General features: G+C 33.9%; 1 protein-coding gene across 2 annotated transcripts; it reads left to right on the forward strand.

The window, feature by feature from the left end:
* The first annotated feature begins 9,206 nt into the window (after positions 1–9,206).
* On the forward strand, positions 9,207–15,356 carry LOC132285967 (protein NRT1/ PTR FAMILY 5.8-like). 2 transcript variants are annotated; one of them, XM_059788209.1, is made up of 5 exons: positions 9,207–9,471; positions 12,552–12,630; positions 12,865–13,082; positions 13,842–14,353; positions 14,432–15,356. In XM_059788209.1, the coding sequence occupies exons 2-5, from the start codon at positions 12,576–12,578 to the stop codon at positions 15,249–15,251; spliced, it is 1,605 nt and encodes a 534-aa protein (XP_059644192.1). In that variant the 5' UTR covers positions 9,207–9,471; positions 12,552–12,575; the 3' UTR covers positions 15,252–15,356. The 2 variants fall into 2 exon arrangements, with proteins under 2 accessions (XP_059644192.1, XP_059644191.1); XM_059788208.1 differs by lacking the exon at positions 9,207–9,471 and adding an exon at positions 11,804–12,428.
* Positions 15,357–15,637: the final 281 nt, after the last annotated feature.

Genomic DNA, 15,637 nt, shown 5'->3' on the forward strand with positions numbered 1-15,637 from the left:
CTCAAATCACGGTACCATAATTATATATATAAAGTCCGATCCTATCCAACCATAAGAAATCCAGCTAGTCGTTCAGCTTGTTCAGTCGCACAGACTAACATAAACTAAGCGTATATACAACCCATCCAAATACAATGTTGAGCCGGTCAACTATTCGTCGCCAAAACACAACATATAATTAGGATCTAAATGTTTTAATTAAATCCCTATCCTTCCTATTAACAGAAAATATAAACAACCATCCATTATGTCGTTCAACTGTTTTAGTTGACAGGACATGAAACCATGTAGGATTCAACTGTTTTAGTTAATCCATTCCGTATGTATGAATGGGTTGGAATTAGCGTTGTGACCTAATCCATCCCTCCGTATGCCACCGTCCCATACTGGTGCATATATGCAAATGATCCGTAAATGATGCAACATTATAAGCAGTACATCAAATAAAGTCCACATTAGCCATATAGCTGACAAACACAGAATTTAAACAAGTCATCAACTAAATATCCAGAATCCATCCATGTAATTAAACGAGACAAAGTTTACTAATTCGTCATGTTATAATCCAGCATCCATCCAGGTAATTGACAGAAAATATACATTTATTTCTTCAATTAATTCCAGGCCAACGTCTAATTAGATTGGCATAACCTAAGTACAAGTCCAACAAATAAAGTCTAAACCCTAATCCAAATAATTGCAGTGTAATGCTTAATATTACAGCAATTTAAAATTCCAAGCTTAAATTTATGTATTGCAGAAAAGTATTTAGTATTTCAACAATTAACATCCAGGATATGCATAGACCAAACTTGTTAATTAAGTGATCCTAGCATACAACCACAACAAGAGTTACAAATATATACATACTTCGTTAAATTGCTAAACTAAAAAAAAAACAATTAAACTTCTTTCATCCGTTAACAACCTGCACTACTGTATACCTTCCAACGCTTAAACCCCTGAGTATAAAGACCTTAATTTATTAAACATGGCTCTAGTATAGCATAATATAATGCTTGGAATCCATGTTCCAACTCTTTTTAATCTCTAGACGCAGTTTGCACAATTAAGTCCTTTCGGTCCGCTAAATCCGTAAACTGCCTGCGTCTTGCCTTAGATTTTCCTACGGTTTAAAACCTTAGCATATAAATAAATTAATGCATCCTAGGGCTTTAATATTTCTTGAATTAATATATAAATCTATCTCCCTAACCCAAACACAGCTCAGAAAAACCACCATCAAACCAAACAACACACAAACAGCCCCAGAACACAAATAGGATCACATAGCCTTCTCCAAATAAGTGGAGCAGGCTCTAACCTGCCTAGAGCCGCCTCTTTTAGAGGTAGAGCCTGCTCTACTTCCTTTAAAGCAGGCTCTACTCATGGGGGAGCCGTCTCCTCCCTCCGTGGAGCCGTCTCTTTCCCCTTCTGCGAGCTTCAGTCCGTCCTCTTCACCTCTGGTCTATTCTTAACACTCTGTTGGTCTTTAAAACTGATCTTAGGAGTTTAATTAACACCCAGTAGCATCCCATCAGTTTGCTATAACAGTAGGAATTAAAACAACAACAAAAACAACAATCGTCTTAACACGCTTTTACGATCAAACACTGAATACAATCTTGCAACTACAGTTCCATTCCAACCCCTCTGCTCCTCTTCAAAACTAAACCTAAGGTCTTATAACATCCCCATGACTTGTTCATAATAGTTCAATTCAATTACAGTGTTTAAAACCTTAACCGATTAAACATGCTTCCACTCCAAACTACAAACCAGAGGTACCAGAACTTTAACAGAAAAATTCCACACATATGGACATCTGATTTAGCATATAACAAACATGTATAATTTAACTATTGATCAATTAAAACCCTAGAGACAGTCTAAGGATGCACAGAACACAGGCAACGGGAGAGAGAAAGGAAAGAACTTGCCTTTACAGTTTTGGATTCAAAACTCTGTTGCCGTTGTTCTAAGTTTTTCCGGCGATCCCATTCACTGTTAAATCTCCTATTGCTCCATCTTCCCTTCTCCTACGTCCGTCCTGTAAGCCACGGCCAAACCCTCACCAAAGTAGCTCTGTTTGTTTCTCACGACCCCTCTCTGTTCCTCTCTGTTGTTCTTTCAATACTCTGAACGTAAATAAGGTCTGTGATTGCTAAAACCCTAAGGTGACATACTGCTCTCTATATATATAGACTTAATTGAAACCCTATACCCTGTAGGATTAAAAACAGAGCCCTAATCTAAATACTAGTCGGCCCATAAACAGAGCCTACGTTTAAAATCTATGTCGGCTACACTTAGGTGACGTCTAAAAACTCACTTAACTTAATTACAATAGTTTAAACCCAATAATGAAATTAACGCAACCAATACCAATAATCACCCATAAATCCATTCAGTCAAATAATAATATCATTAACGCAAATAATTCAAATAATTATAAATGGGTCTAACAATTCAAATAATAAAATAAAAATTCAATTAATTTAAATATCACAATTACCAATTAAACCAAGGAAAAATAAAACAACTAACAAATCAATTTAATGTATAACCATTTAAATTCACCCAACACTTAATTTAATTCAGAAAAGCCTAACCACATAAATATCAAAAACAAATAAAATAAATAATGAAAACAATAAAAGGAATATTAAAATTCCAATTATAACCCTTTTAAAACTAGGGGTCTTACACATACCGAGAGAGAGAGAGCTCCATTGATGACCAGAGTGCTTCAGTGACCCAACCGAAGTTGAGTACAGAGCTTAAACGATCCAAATTAACCATAGAAGACTGAGCAAAAGCTTGATATAGAAGAACGGCCCTGTGTGTATCGAAAAGGACCAAATCAAAGCCCTAATCGTCCCTCTAATGCATAACGTGAATCCAATCCCAACTCTGTGATCAGCAAGCACGATTTCCCAAATCTCGTCGCCATCGTTTAGATCAATCTCGACGTTAACCCCAAACCAACATCATCACGCTGTCGCCACCAGACCAGCATCATTGCATTGTCGCCGCCATGGCGAGATCAATCTCGACGTTAACCCCAAACCTCACCGCCGTCGTTGTCCAGCCAACTTCTAAGGTTCTCTGGATTTTTAGGGTTAATTCTCTGTCATGTATCTATACAACTGCTTAAGGAGGCAACTAACATCTCATTGGTGGGATTTAGAATAGCGATCTGGGTTAGCTTATTAACTCCTTGCTCAATCTCTCACCCAAGCAAGCTGTAATGTGATCAAATTGGGGTTTGGACCCCGTTACAAAGGAAGGAATATGAATCGAACCCCCCTTTTGCCGTCGAGTGAGTATATATATATTGCTCTCTGTATTTGGTTCACTGTATGTGTGTATATATATATAGCTCTGTGTATATAACCCATTGTATTTGTATGTGTGTGTGTGTGTGTGTATATATATATATATATCAGATAGCTACGAGGCTTTCTTATTGGGTCTCAGTTGGAGCGGCAAGAAGCTTCGATTGAGTCATTATCTCGGTCTCGGATTGGATATGATCTTCAATGGAGTTTCAGTTTGGTTCAAACTGCTTCGGTGCCGGCTTCAATGGAAGCTGCTGCTCAGAGCTTGCCCATTTCAGTGTAATTACTGTAGCTTTTGGGTGGGTGGAGAGAGAAAAAGGGTAGGAGAGAAGGGTATTTCTGTCCACTAAAACAAGGGGTTTTTTTTTGTTATTTCATGAAACGATAAGTGTAATAGAGTCTTTACACTCAGTTGATGGGCATTTTGGTCTCTTTAACTAATTTTTTTGACAAAAAGTACTAATTTTTGTAGGAAGGGGAGGTCTTTGTAAAATGGATCAAACCTCAGGGGAACACATTGCAAAAAAAAGGCAAATCTCAGGTTTATTTGCAATTAGGCCAAACCCCAGGGGAGGTCATTGTAGTTTGCCCAAAATATTAAAATGTCCTTTCTATAATTAAAATAAAAAATCTCATTAATGTAAAATGACTATTATAACTTTTACTAAACGACCCGTTAGGAAAGGATGAGATTTATATAAAAAAAGAGTAAGGGTATTTTTAGAATCAAATAACGGCATTTTCAGTATTCAATACAACTAACTAGTTACCTGTGAAATACGTGATTTGTTAATAGTACATTTCTAACTGTTGAATGCCGAAAAGCTGTAGTTTACAACATTTTTAAAATTTTAAGGGAGTTACATACCAAAAGTAAAAGAAGGGTGTTATAGAAAATGATCGTTGCACCAATTACTTGCAGTGAATTGCTAGACCTACTATTTTTAATTGGTCATTTATGCAACAAAATAAGAAAGCGAAGTTTTCCACTTACTTGTATTTTGTATAAATAACCAATCAAATTTCATTCTGTACCCCACGTCTTTGAGCCAATAAATAATGTTTCTTGGACCAAATGTGTCTTGGGTTTGAACATGAGGCCAATATTGATGGGCTTTCCCTAGCTTTGGGTTTAAGTATAGTTTAATGGAAAAGTTAATCTCAACTAGACCCTTTCACGATTCGACCCAAAAGCCTAAGCTGTTAGGTGGGGCTAACATTTAGCCCTATGTATACCTAATCACTCTCCTATTCGGATCAGATGTGGAACGAATTCCTTATTGGTACATTTTCCCTCATCTGAACTCGGAACACCCTCGTTGCGGGTCGGACGACCCTGCCTACCCGATTTGCTCACCCAGACGCCTTCCAGGCCAGGTGCTTGGCGTGTCACCTAATTAAGAATTGGGTCTAATTCTAATACTAATTGTAACGGGTGAGTGCTTCACGATTCGATCCAAAAGTCTAAGTTGTTAAGTAGGACTAATACCCATCCCTATATATACTCAATCACTCTCCTGTTGGGTTCCAATGTGGTTTCCCTTTTTACACCTAATTAGTAGAGTGCTCACTCCCAAATGAGTGTGCTCAGTGCTCATTGCTCATGTTTGAATCCCTCATCCCCTTACTTTGTTAGGAAAAGAAAAAAAAAAGTTTGTGACACATGCCAATATTTTTCTAATAAAATTAAGGATTGCTACTTATTTATAGTCATGTTACAAGAGAGAGAGAAAAAAAAAAAAAAAGAAAAAAAAGAAAAAGAAAAAAGAAACCCTTATAATTATGTTTTGAGGCACTATGAATAGCATTTCATGATAAAATTTAATTGATTAATTACAGTATTATCTTGACTCTAAAAATGTATTAATCACTGCATAAATAAAAAATTCATTATTCCATTAATAATGGATTTTATTTACAGTATACTGTAATTAATAATGGATTAATTACAGCATTATCTTAATAATGGACCATTAAGATGACAGTATGGTTTTTTTTTTTTTTTTTTTTTTTGCATGAGGATAGTAGCCCAGAGAAATGACCATTTAAAGTTTTGGTTGGCCAAACCTCAGCAGTTAGATTTTTTTTTTTTTTTTTAGCAGAATAGACCTGTTTATGTACTAATTTTATTATACCTTGCTATAATCACTCATCATCTGAGCACGTGTATATTGAAGATATAGAGTGTATCTCCTAAATTACTCAAAAAATTGGCGTGAATTACATTCCATGATAGTGAGTGGTGACTACGGCAAAATGGGTAAGAGCATGGTACATTCCAAGATTGTGACTCGGGCGAATTGGGGTGAGTCAAGGTCAATGCAGGTCCCAACCAGCTGGTCCTAATAAAGCAAACCACAAGTTGAACAAGACTTGGAGGTCTTCAACCCAAACCTTGACTTCTCGCAGCGCCCATTACTGCTCATTGGCAAAAAGTTGTAAACTTGCATACTTGTAAGTAGATCGGATTCGAACAGGTACGGATTGTTTATAAATAAATTTATAGATATGATAATTTGATTCAATGGTGCATTTTTTATTTTTTTAAAAAGAAGTAAATGTCAAAAAAACATTGCCAAACAATGTTTAGGGAAAAAAAAGGAGAAACAAATTGGAGAAGATTGATAGAAAATCAAAATGTTAAAATTTTGATCACTTGTAAATAGTATATATAATAGAATTATGTAATATATCTATAACATATTATATTATATATATATATATATATATATATATATATGTTTATAAATAAATTTATAGATATGATAATTTGATTCAATGGTGCATTTTTTATTTTTTTAAAAAGAAGTAAATGTCAAAAAAACATTGCCAAACAATGTTTAGGGAAAAAAAAGGAGAAACAAATTGGAGAAGATTGATAGAAAATCAAAATGTTAAAATTTTGATCACTTGTAAATAGTATATATAATAGAATTATGTAATATATATATATATAAATATAACTAATGGATTATCGAATTTGGTATACTATTGATTTTTCAAATTGAATATTGAAATTTATATTCGAGTTATTAGATCAAAATATAATTCATTAACAGGTCTATTATAAAATATTTTAAAATAAAGACAATCATTTGTTTATGAAGATAGCATGTAGTAGTAGCATTTAAATTATATCCTTCACCATTCATTAAATGTAAAGCAATGCATAAATTATCTTCCTCAATGAAGTTCCACATGTTTACTTGAAAAAGAAAACATGTCAATAATCAATTTGTTCTCTAACGAAGGATTGGTGTTGAATTATTAATATTACCATGGGTCATGACATAATTTCAAATTGTAGAAGCATAAATATGTCCTCTAGGAAAAAGAAAAAAAGGTCATCAATAGAACATCAAATCATATAATGGAATACGGAACACGTGTGAAACACAATACAGGATAATACAACAAATTTAAAATAAATAGGACACGATATATTTTAAATTGCATTGAATCTCATTCTTTTAAAAATAATAATTACAAAACTACCTGTTGTATCATGAAAGTGTTCAAAACATATTATTGTTATATCCATGTCTCACTAGTGTCTAATCAAAAAAATAAAATATTCAATTTTCAGAATACTTCTAGTCGTATTTGACAAGTGTCCAAGTGTTTAAACCCTTCGTACGGCACCATAAGAGAAGCATTCGTAATTCCTAATATGGAACATACGTCCGCCATTTTCAATTAAAATTAAGAGGTTAGTTCAAATTTAATTATATTTATTTTGAAAATAACATACAAAATATTTAATATAGTACTAAGGAAATAAGGAGTTTACAATGAAAAGTTTTATAACGCTTCACTATGAAATAAACTTGGCAAAAGTCCAATCAACCCCCCCGAAGTTTTACTAAGTGAGCACAATACCCTCTTGGGGCATAAAAGTGAACAAGTTAGTTCCTGTAGTTTTAAAAGTGAATAATTTTCCCCCTTACATTTTATCTCTAACCACTTCTTCTTCTTCTTTTTTTTTTTTTTTCTCCTCCTCTTCATATTGTGATGCATATGGTTGATAGTTTTTTATTAATCTCAAAAGTATCCTCTAATATGACCGTATACCCCATCTTCTTAGAAAAAGGCTTTTGCATTCCTTTGTTCTAATCAAATTTATTTTTGTTCTCTCATTTCCATTTGCATTTGCTCTCTATGCTCTCCCTTCAAGGTCAGTACATTTAAACATATTTATGTATTTGATTATAGTAAGTTATAATATATATATAAATTATTGTTGGACCATACATATATGTTTATGTGTATTTTTTTTACTTCTGTTTTTTCTAACTATTAGAAGAGTTTTGGAAACTAAATTATATCAAATGGTTTGTAATGTAATACAATATAGCTGAGAATATGATATAACCATGAAATGTATGTGGTCAAAGCTCCTCTTACATATGATTTGAAATGTGTGATTGTAAATCCCTTTTTGACCTCATTACCTTCCTCATTCCCCACCTTAAAATAGCTTTTAAGGATTTCATTTATTTGAAACTTCAATAAGTTGCTAGTTAGTTTTGTGCTCTAAATGATTTTTCGTCTTTCTGCTCTCTACTGAACCAGACCATTAATACAAATAAGGAAGTATTACAAAAAATGAACAAATAAGAATGCAGATGAGGAAAAAGTTAATGGACACATGTTCTTCAGTTATGTAGAAAAAAAGCAGTAGGAAACTCATTCAGCCTGATTCATATAAACCAGGCAGAGGCTTACATGAGGAGTTACAACACTTAAGTCAATTTAGGGCCACGTTAGTTTATTATAGAGGACATTTAAGATATTTTGCTTCTATTTTATTTTATTTTTTTATTAAAAAAAAGTTAGTTATATGCTAAATTACATAATTTTTCTAAACAGGTGCCGCTTTTGCGTTCCGCGCTGCTCCCGCTCTTGCGTTCTGCACGCTCTCACTATCGTTCCCTTCCACCAGTCATAGTCCAGCCCAATCAGTCATAGCCCAGCCAATGCCCAATTCATAATTAAAACAAAAATAACAAATGGCCCAGTCCAACAATGAGTAACTCTCTGAACATAAGAAAGAAGCAACAACAACAGTTAATCTCACTTATCTTATAAGAGAATATTCATTCTATTCAAATAGCTCTTTTGGTGTAACCAAAGCTAAATCGTTTTTTTTTTTTAAACATATCTTTGTCATAAGCATTATTGTGTTTATCTTTAAATTTTTATATCTTTAGCCCCTCCCACTTTACAATTCTAGCTCTGCCCCTGCCTTCCACTTGACTTAAATTTTTTTCGATTTTTTGCACTCGCACTCGCTCCTGCTTTATATGACTTAGGTTATAGGGGATAGTGTGATAAATACATAATGACATCGGGTGAAAAATGGGTGGAGGTGAAATGCAAAGGGGCAAGTTGCTCACTTTTAAAACTATAGGAACTAACTTACTCACTTATATACCACGTATTGTGCTCAATTGGTTAAACTTTTTTTTTTTGCACTTTTGCCAATAAACTTTCTTAAACTTCAGTGTTTTGTGAAATGAAAAACTTCAAATTGACAGAGGAATTACTATATAGAAAATAATATCAAATATTACTTTTTTATTATTATTATTTTCCGTTTAGAACCGCCATATACAAAGTAAAACCAAATATTATGTATTACGTAGTAGTACAATACGATTAGTTGTGTTTATGTGACCATTATTTGTACTTATCAATATGTTCATGATTACTAGTTTGAAAAATTCCAACACGTTTCAAGCCACACCCGAGTGATGCTCAACAACCTTCACTCTCAATGCCCCCATCATCTCTCTCCCTCTATCTATATATATATATATATATACTTATATAAATTTGTGTGTGTTCTCTTTTAACTAATATAAATTTCAGTTAGCTCCATTCTCCGATTTTCAATACAATTACATCTCTTGGAGTACAAAATTGTGGCAATTTATTTATTATTATTTATATCTTGCGCGATTGAATCGGCTACAAAAGAGACAGTGAATGTTGTTCTTATAATAATTAATGTTATGCTGTTGATGGGCTTTAATTAGATTTTGCTGTCTAGGAATATTATTCTGATTATCAACGTGGTGATTGAATCATGGTTCGTTGAGCTCATGAGCACGGTGTTAAAAGCAAACAGGTTTGGCATTACACTCAACTCACCCCCTTTTTATTCTGATTATTAATTTTTCAATATATAATTTTATAGGTTTTAATCTTATTTCCGTTGTACAATATTTTTCATATGATTAATGTTTTGTTCATTTTGATGTAAAATATTATAAAAAATATTAGTTAATCATTATCCAGAATGTGCAAATACCCCTTTAGATCTTTAAAAAATCCCACTACATTGGAATGTTTTGAATTGGTCTATGCATAAGGAAAGAAAAATTGTATGCAAAAAATCCCCTTTATATATATATATACAAAGTGCAAATAGCTCTGGGGTTTAAAAAAAAACTCTTTATCTTTTTAAAATTGGGCAAATAAAGACATTTTGTGAATTTGAATACTAAAATACCTATAATACCCTTCAGACAAAATTTTTAAAAATAAAAAATAAAAAAAGATGTTTTATTAGAATGTGTACGTATAACGTATTGATAAATTCTTTGAAAGGATTCTTGTTTCCTTTTAGAATGTGTGTACGTAATGTTTATCTTGCTTGCTGATAAAATTCATTTCTTTTTGGAAGAAATGTCTTAGACGAAAAGAGAGTTTATATAAATTTATTGAGTGTGAATCGAGCCAATCTTTAATTTAGTTGTGAAAATAATTACTAGATTCATTATATCTCCCATGTTAAGGCAAAAAGGCTTGGGAATTTGTCTCAACCTCCACATTGAGAGATCAAAGAGATTACCCTATACTACAATTTTTAATGGTCTTGTAAAATCTCTAATTGTTTTATGATATTGTTTGATTACAAGAAAGGATAGAAGAGATGAATAATACAAGTTTAAAAATATATATATAAATTTCTTCGTTCCCTTCTTTTTAATCAAAAAAAGGAAAATTGTTATATCATCTATTATTTTTTTATTCCTTTCATTCAATTTTTTCCACTTCCACCATCTAGTGGATGGGGAGCCGAGCTTTTCATTTGGAAGAACTAGTTCAGCTCTGTGTTATAGTGTAGTTGTTTTCTCTCTCTCTTACCAAACAAAGTATATTAATGGTGACTGGCAAAATTACATTCACAAATAGTTCATGTAATCACACCCTTATAAGTTATTCCGTAGATGGTATGATTGTTTAAATGACTTAAGAGATTTGCTAATATTCCAAATCCATCCTCTCCCTATACAAATTTTTGTACGGGCACGTACATTCCATGGAACTTAGTTAAGAAAAGATAATTGTAACAAAAATATTAAATGAATATGATAAGGTTCACTAGTAAACATGACATGGTCCTCCATTATCTGAGATTTATCAATCATAAATAACAATCCTCCATAACCTTCAATATCAAAGAATGACTCGATCAGTACATAACTTAGGTCCATGTACCTGAACATTGAGAAGCAGAACAGTGTTTTAGTGTTGTGTGCGACAAGGAATCCAACGTACGTACCTTAGTGTGAGCGCACTGTCTGCTTTGTGCTTCTTTCCTCTTTGTCAACTCAATTTATTCTCTCTATCATTATGCTTAGCCCTGACCACTCAACAGTGTCGTTTAATAGCCTTTGAGAAAGCCAAAGCATTCGCCACCAAATATGAAAATCAAAACGTGCCAATAATTGTAATTGTTTAGATGTGTGAGTAATCACAGTAATTCGTTCCATCAAATAACCTTGTTCTTTTTGTATTTACCCGATAGTCGTGATTTGAGAGTGATTGTAAATATTCTAAAGAATTAATTAGCGTGCAAACACATTCCATTATAAAAAAAATAAAGTTAATTAATTAGTTTAGAATTATCTACTGTGGTGATGTCAAAAGGAAAGTGATTTATTTTGGTTGTATTGCAAAGTGATTTCCATCTCACCAAACCACCAAATTTGGAGCAATCCCTATCCTCTCTCATGTTGTGGAAAAGTAAGTATATTCGCAGCCAATTATTTGGAATCTTACACATTAAGAGTGTTTTATATATATTATTTTGTCTTGTTAAGAACTCCTTTAATTATTATATACTAATTTTTTAAAAAAGCAAACAGCATGTTTGATTAGTCCACAACTTGAATTAGTGATGTTTACCGGAAATTAAAAAATAATAATAATAAAAAGACTTGAATTAGTGATACATCATCTACGTTGATGTAAATTTTGTCTTTCTTTATTCATAGCAGCACCAAGTGATTCACAGATTCTAAAACCACGCCATGCATCATGCGGTGGTCGATCGATGTGATTGATGTGTCAACTTATTGCATAGCAAGTTAAGGACGCATTCAATTTTTTTTCACTGGTTTCTTGGCATAGTCTCCTTTTTAAGACCATGACGTAGAAAATGCGTTTGTTAGTCTGCAGAAATATAGCTGATAAAGACTTTGATATTAGAATATGACTCCATAACATGTTTAAATATTCTCATTTCGTCGTCTTCATATTCATAAATAAATTTGACTATTTTATGTGAGTAAAATTAATTCGACTATAATACAATGAAGCAAAATGTGTTGGACGAACATAAAAAGAAATTTCATATGCGCAATGGTAATTGCTCAATTGAGCTTCATAATTAATAGATTTTCATTTTATGAATGTGAAACTTATCAACATTCTGATCTTTGGGTTCTGAATTTGGAAGAGGTGTCACATAAATGGACTGATCGCGTGTCCACATTTTCCATGTGTCAATTGAGCAAAAACTGTCAATTTTTGCAACAGCAATAAATAAAGAAAAACTAAGGTATGTTTTTTTTTTTTTTGGCATGTCGACACGTTAGTGTTCTTGATAACCCCGTCGTGACGACACAGCCAACTGACAGAGAGTAATGGCGTTTTCTCTTTTTTGTAATCAACAACTTTTGTTACGATCAAATTCAGTGATGGTCTAGTGTACCATTAAACCAAAAAGATGAGACTTTTTAGATAATATTAAAGAAATGGAAATTTTTGTAGTGGTGGAACCAACAAATGAAAGTGGTAAGTACAGTGGTCTGTTTATAGGTTGACAGTCATTGGAACTAACAGTATCAAAAATTCATAGTCTGTTTTGATTTTTGTTTTTGGTCACTGTTTTCTTTCTTATAATTCATTTAATTTCAGAGTTGGCTTTGCATTCACTCTCTCATGGCTGGCGGTCGGAAAAAATTAGGACTCAACAAACCATGTATGCTCCTCATAGGTAATGATCGAATCATACTACTGCTGCTTCATTTATTTTCCAAATCACACACACTGACACACACATGTATGTGTGATTTGATTCTACATATATGCCAACTCCAATGACCAGGGAACCTTAATTGGTTCATGTGAAATTGTTTGTTACGATTTGGGTATTTTATTTTTTTATTTTTGAGAATGTACAATAAGTACTTTTATGATTTTGATTTTGTGTTTGGTTGATTGGTGATAGTGATTGCTGGTATGGAGAGGTTTGCATTCAAAGGGGTGGCATCAAATTTGGTGACATACCTGACAGATGTTGTGAAGATGAGCAATTCATCGGCGGCCAAGACGGTGAACAGTTGGTGTGGATTTACATCCATGATGCCGCTCCTTGTGGCACCCCTTGCTGACTCCTATTGGGATCGCTATACCACCATTTTAGCCTCTTCTTTACTCTACTTTGTGGTCAGTTACTTACTCTTCCTTCTCTTTATTTTATTTTTTTTTTTATTTTCACCAACGGAGGGTGTTTCTGCTTCCTTTAAAATGTCGGCTGCATGTATGGGAAAAGTCCTGAAAAAATTGGAATTTTTTATATTGGGACGATGGTGGTGCCGGATCTTTTAAAATGCCCCATAGTCGAGAACATGCAGCCCCTCGTTCCACATGTACTATGCAATTACCGAAAAAAGTTGAACATGAGATCTCTTGGTTGTCACCAAGAGACTATAGCCAACTCTATGTAACAAGGGGACGAGGGTTTCCATTAGGATAATGGAGCCTGAGTCATCACCACTTCCATTATTCAATATGAAGATAAAAGTAACAACATTTGACAAAATCACGTGGAAGGGATTGTTTTTAACTTAATACGATAATGATATAATTATTTTTTCAGATAAAACGAGAAAAATGAGGGAATGTGATTCCAGAACAGGCAGTAGTGATGCATAACATTGCTATCCAAAGCTAGGAAACAGAAACGAAAGAAAAGACGACTTATGAATTGGCCGGACATGATCCCATTACAAAAATTGGTATCCTAGTCAATTAATACACAAATCTCCATTACTGATAAACTGGATTAGTGTTCTCATTTAGCAATTATCTTATTGTGTCACATGTATAATGTGTGTGAATTTATATACATTTTTACTAGTATACACTGCAAGGAGCATAGAGTATATTATGAATTGTGACATGTTCTTGATTTCTTCCATACAGGGGCTTCTAGCATTGACATCAACAACAATGGTGTGGCCTTGGATTCCTACAAACAAAACAAGCTCCACTTCATCCCCATTTTGGTCTCTCTACGTAATTTCACTCGGCCAAGGTGGATATAACCCGTCCTTGCAAGCCTTGGGAGCAGATCAACTTGAAGATGAAGAGGAATTGCCGTGCAGCAAAAATGACCAGAGTTCTAACAAGAAGAGTTTGTTCTTCCAATGGTGGTACTTTGGTATTTGTAGTGGCAGCCTTTTGGGCGTGTCACTCATGTCCTATATCCAAGACACATTAGGATGGGGATTAGGATTCGCTATCCCAACAATGGCAATGGCTATATCAATTGCATTTTTCTCTCTGGGGAGCCGATATTATACATACAATCAGGACAAGAGCATTGATATGAAATCATTCGACAACATAGTTCAATTCATCAAAGCAACCGCGTCAAAGATACTGAATGGTGGAATCACCATATCAGATAACAAATCTAATGTGGTCGAGCTAGAGTAAATTCTTTCTATTGATTTCAAAAAAGGATTCGTATTCTGAACCGAATTAATACTAATGACGGGTTTTCTCTGCAGGCTGCAAGAGAAACCACTTTGTCATCAAGGTCTCAACGGCGTTGATTGCTTAGATGAGACCACAAATGAAGGCATTCATCTGCTTGAAATCGCAAAGGTTATATTGCGTCTCTTGCCTATATGGACAACACTTCTATTGTTTGCAGTGATCTTCCAACAGCCGGCCACATTTTTTACCAAACAAGGCGTGACAATGAAGCGGAACATTGGAAGTAATTTCAGGATCCCACCAGCAATGCTACAGAGTGCAATCACAGTGTCTATAATTATCTTGATGCCTTTATATGAGGTATTCTTTATCCCCCTTGCTCGAGTGATCACGCGCAATGAGAAAGGTATTAATGTGATGCAGAGGATGGGAATTGGAATGTTTTTGTCAATCATAGCTATGGCGATTGCAGCAATAGTTGAAACAAAGAGGCTTGAGATTAGCAGAAATATGAGAAATTCGGAACAACAATCAGAAACAGTGCCACTGAGCATCTTTTGGCTGCTACCGCAATACATACTGTTGGGAATTTCGGACATTTTCACTGTAGTTGGGATGCAAGAGTTCTTCTACAATGAAGTCCCTATAAAAATGAGAACTATGGGCATAGCTCTATACACCAGTGTTTTCGGGGTAGGAAGTTTCTTGAGTGCCTTACTGATCTCTGTCATCGAAAATTTTACGAGTTCAAGAGGAGCACAACACAACTGGTTCTCTGATGACATGAGAGAAGCCCGGCTTGACAAATACTACTGGCTTCTGGCCTTGTCGAGTACGTTTAGCTTGCTAATGTTTGCAATTTTGTGTAGATTTTACAAAAGCAGGACTTGATTTTGGCTAATGTTAGTTGTAAATAAGTTCTTTGCATCGAGTTTTGGTGTAGGTTTGTCGATTAATTTTTCTTTTAATGTGATATAAAAAATATGGAAAGCAGCATCTCCTGTCTACATATTGGTTGTCCACATTGATGCATTGTTATCAGAAACAGACATGGGATGGCACTAGCCTGCTGTTTAAGAGAATCCGGTATTGGAATCTATTTGGCATTCAAATAATTTTGAACCCCAAAACCATATAAACAATTTATTATTGTGATGCAGAGGATGGGAATTGGAATGTTTTTGTCAATCATAGCTATTCCCAAATGAGTCCTAATTGCCAATAAATTAATTCAAACAATTTGCATTTCATACATCTTTGTTTTTATTTTTTATTTT

Source organism: Cornus florida, unplaced genomic scaffold (assembly GCF_030987335.1).
Source record: "Cornus florida cultivar Cherokee Brave unplaced genomic scaffold, ASM3098733v1 CherokeeBrave_3.0.0_Hap2_Chr11, whole genome shotgun sequence".
NCBI lineage: Eukaryota > Viridiplantae > Streptophyta > Magnoliopsida > Cornales > Cornaceae > Cornus > Cornus florida.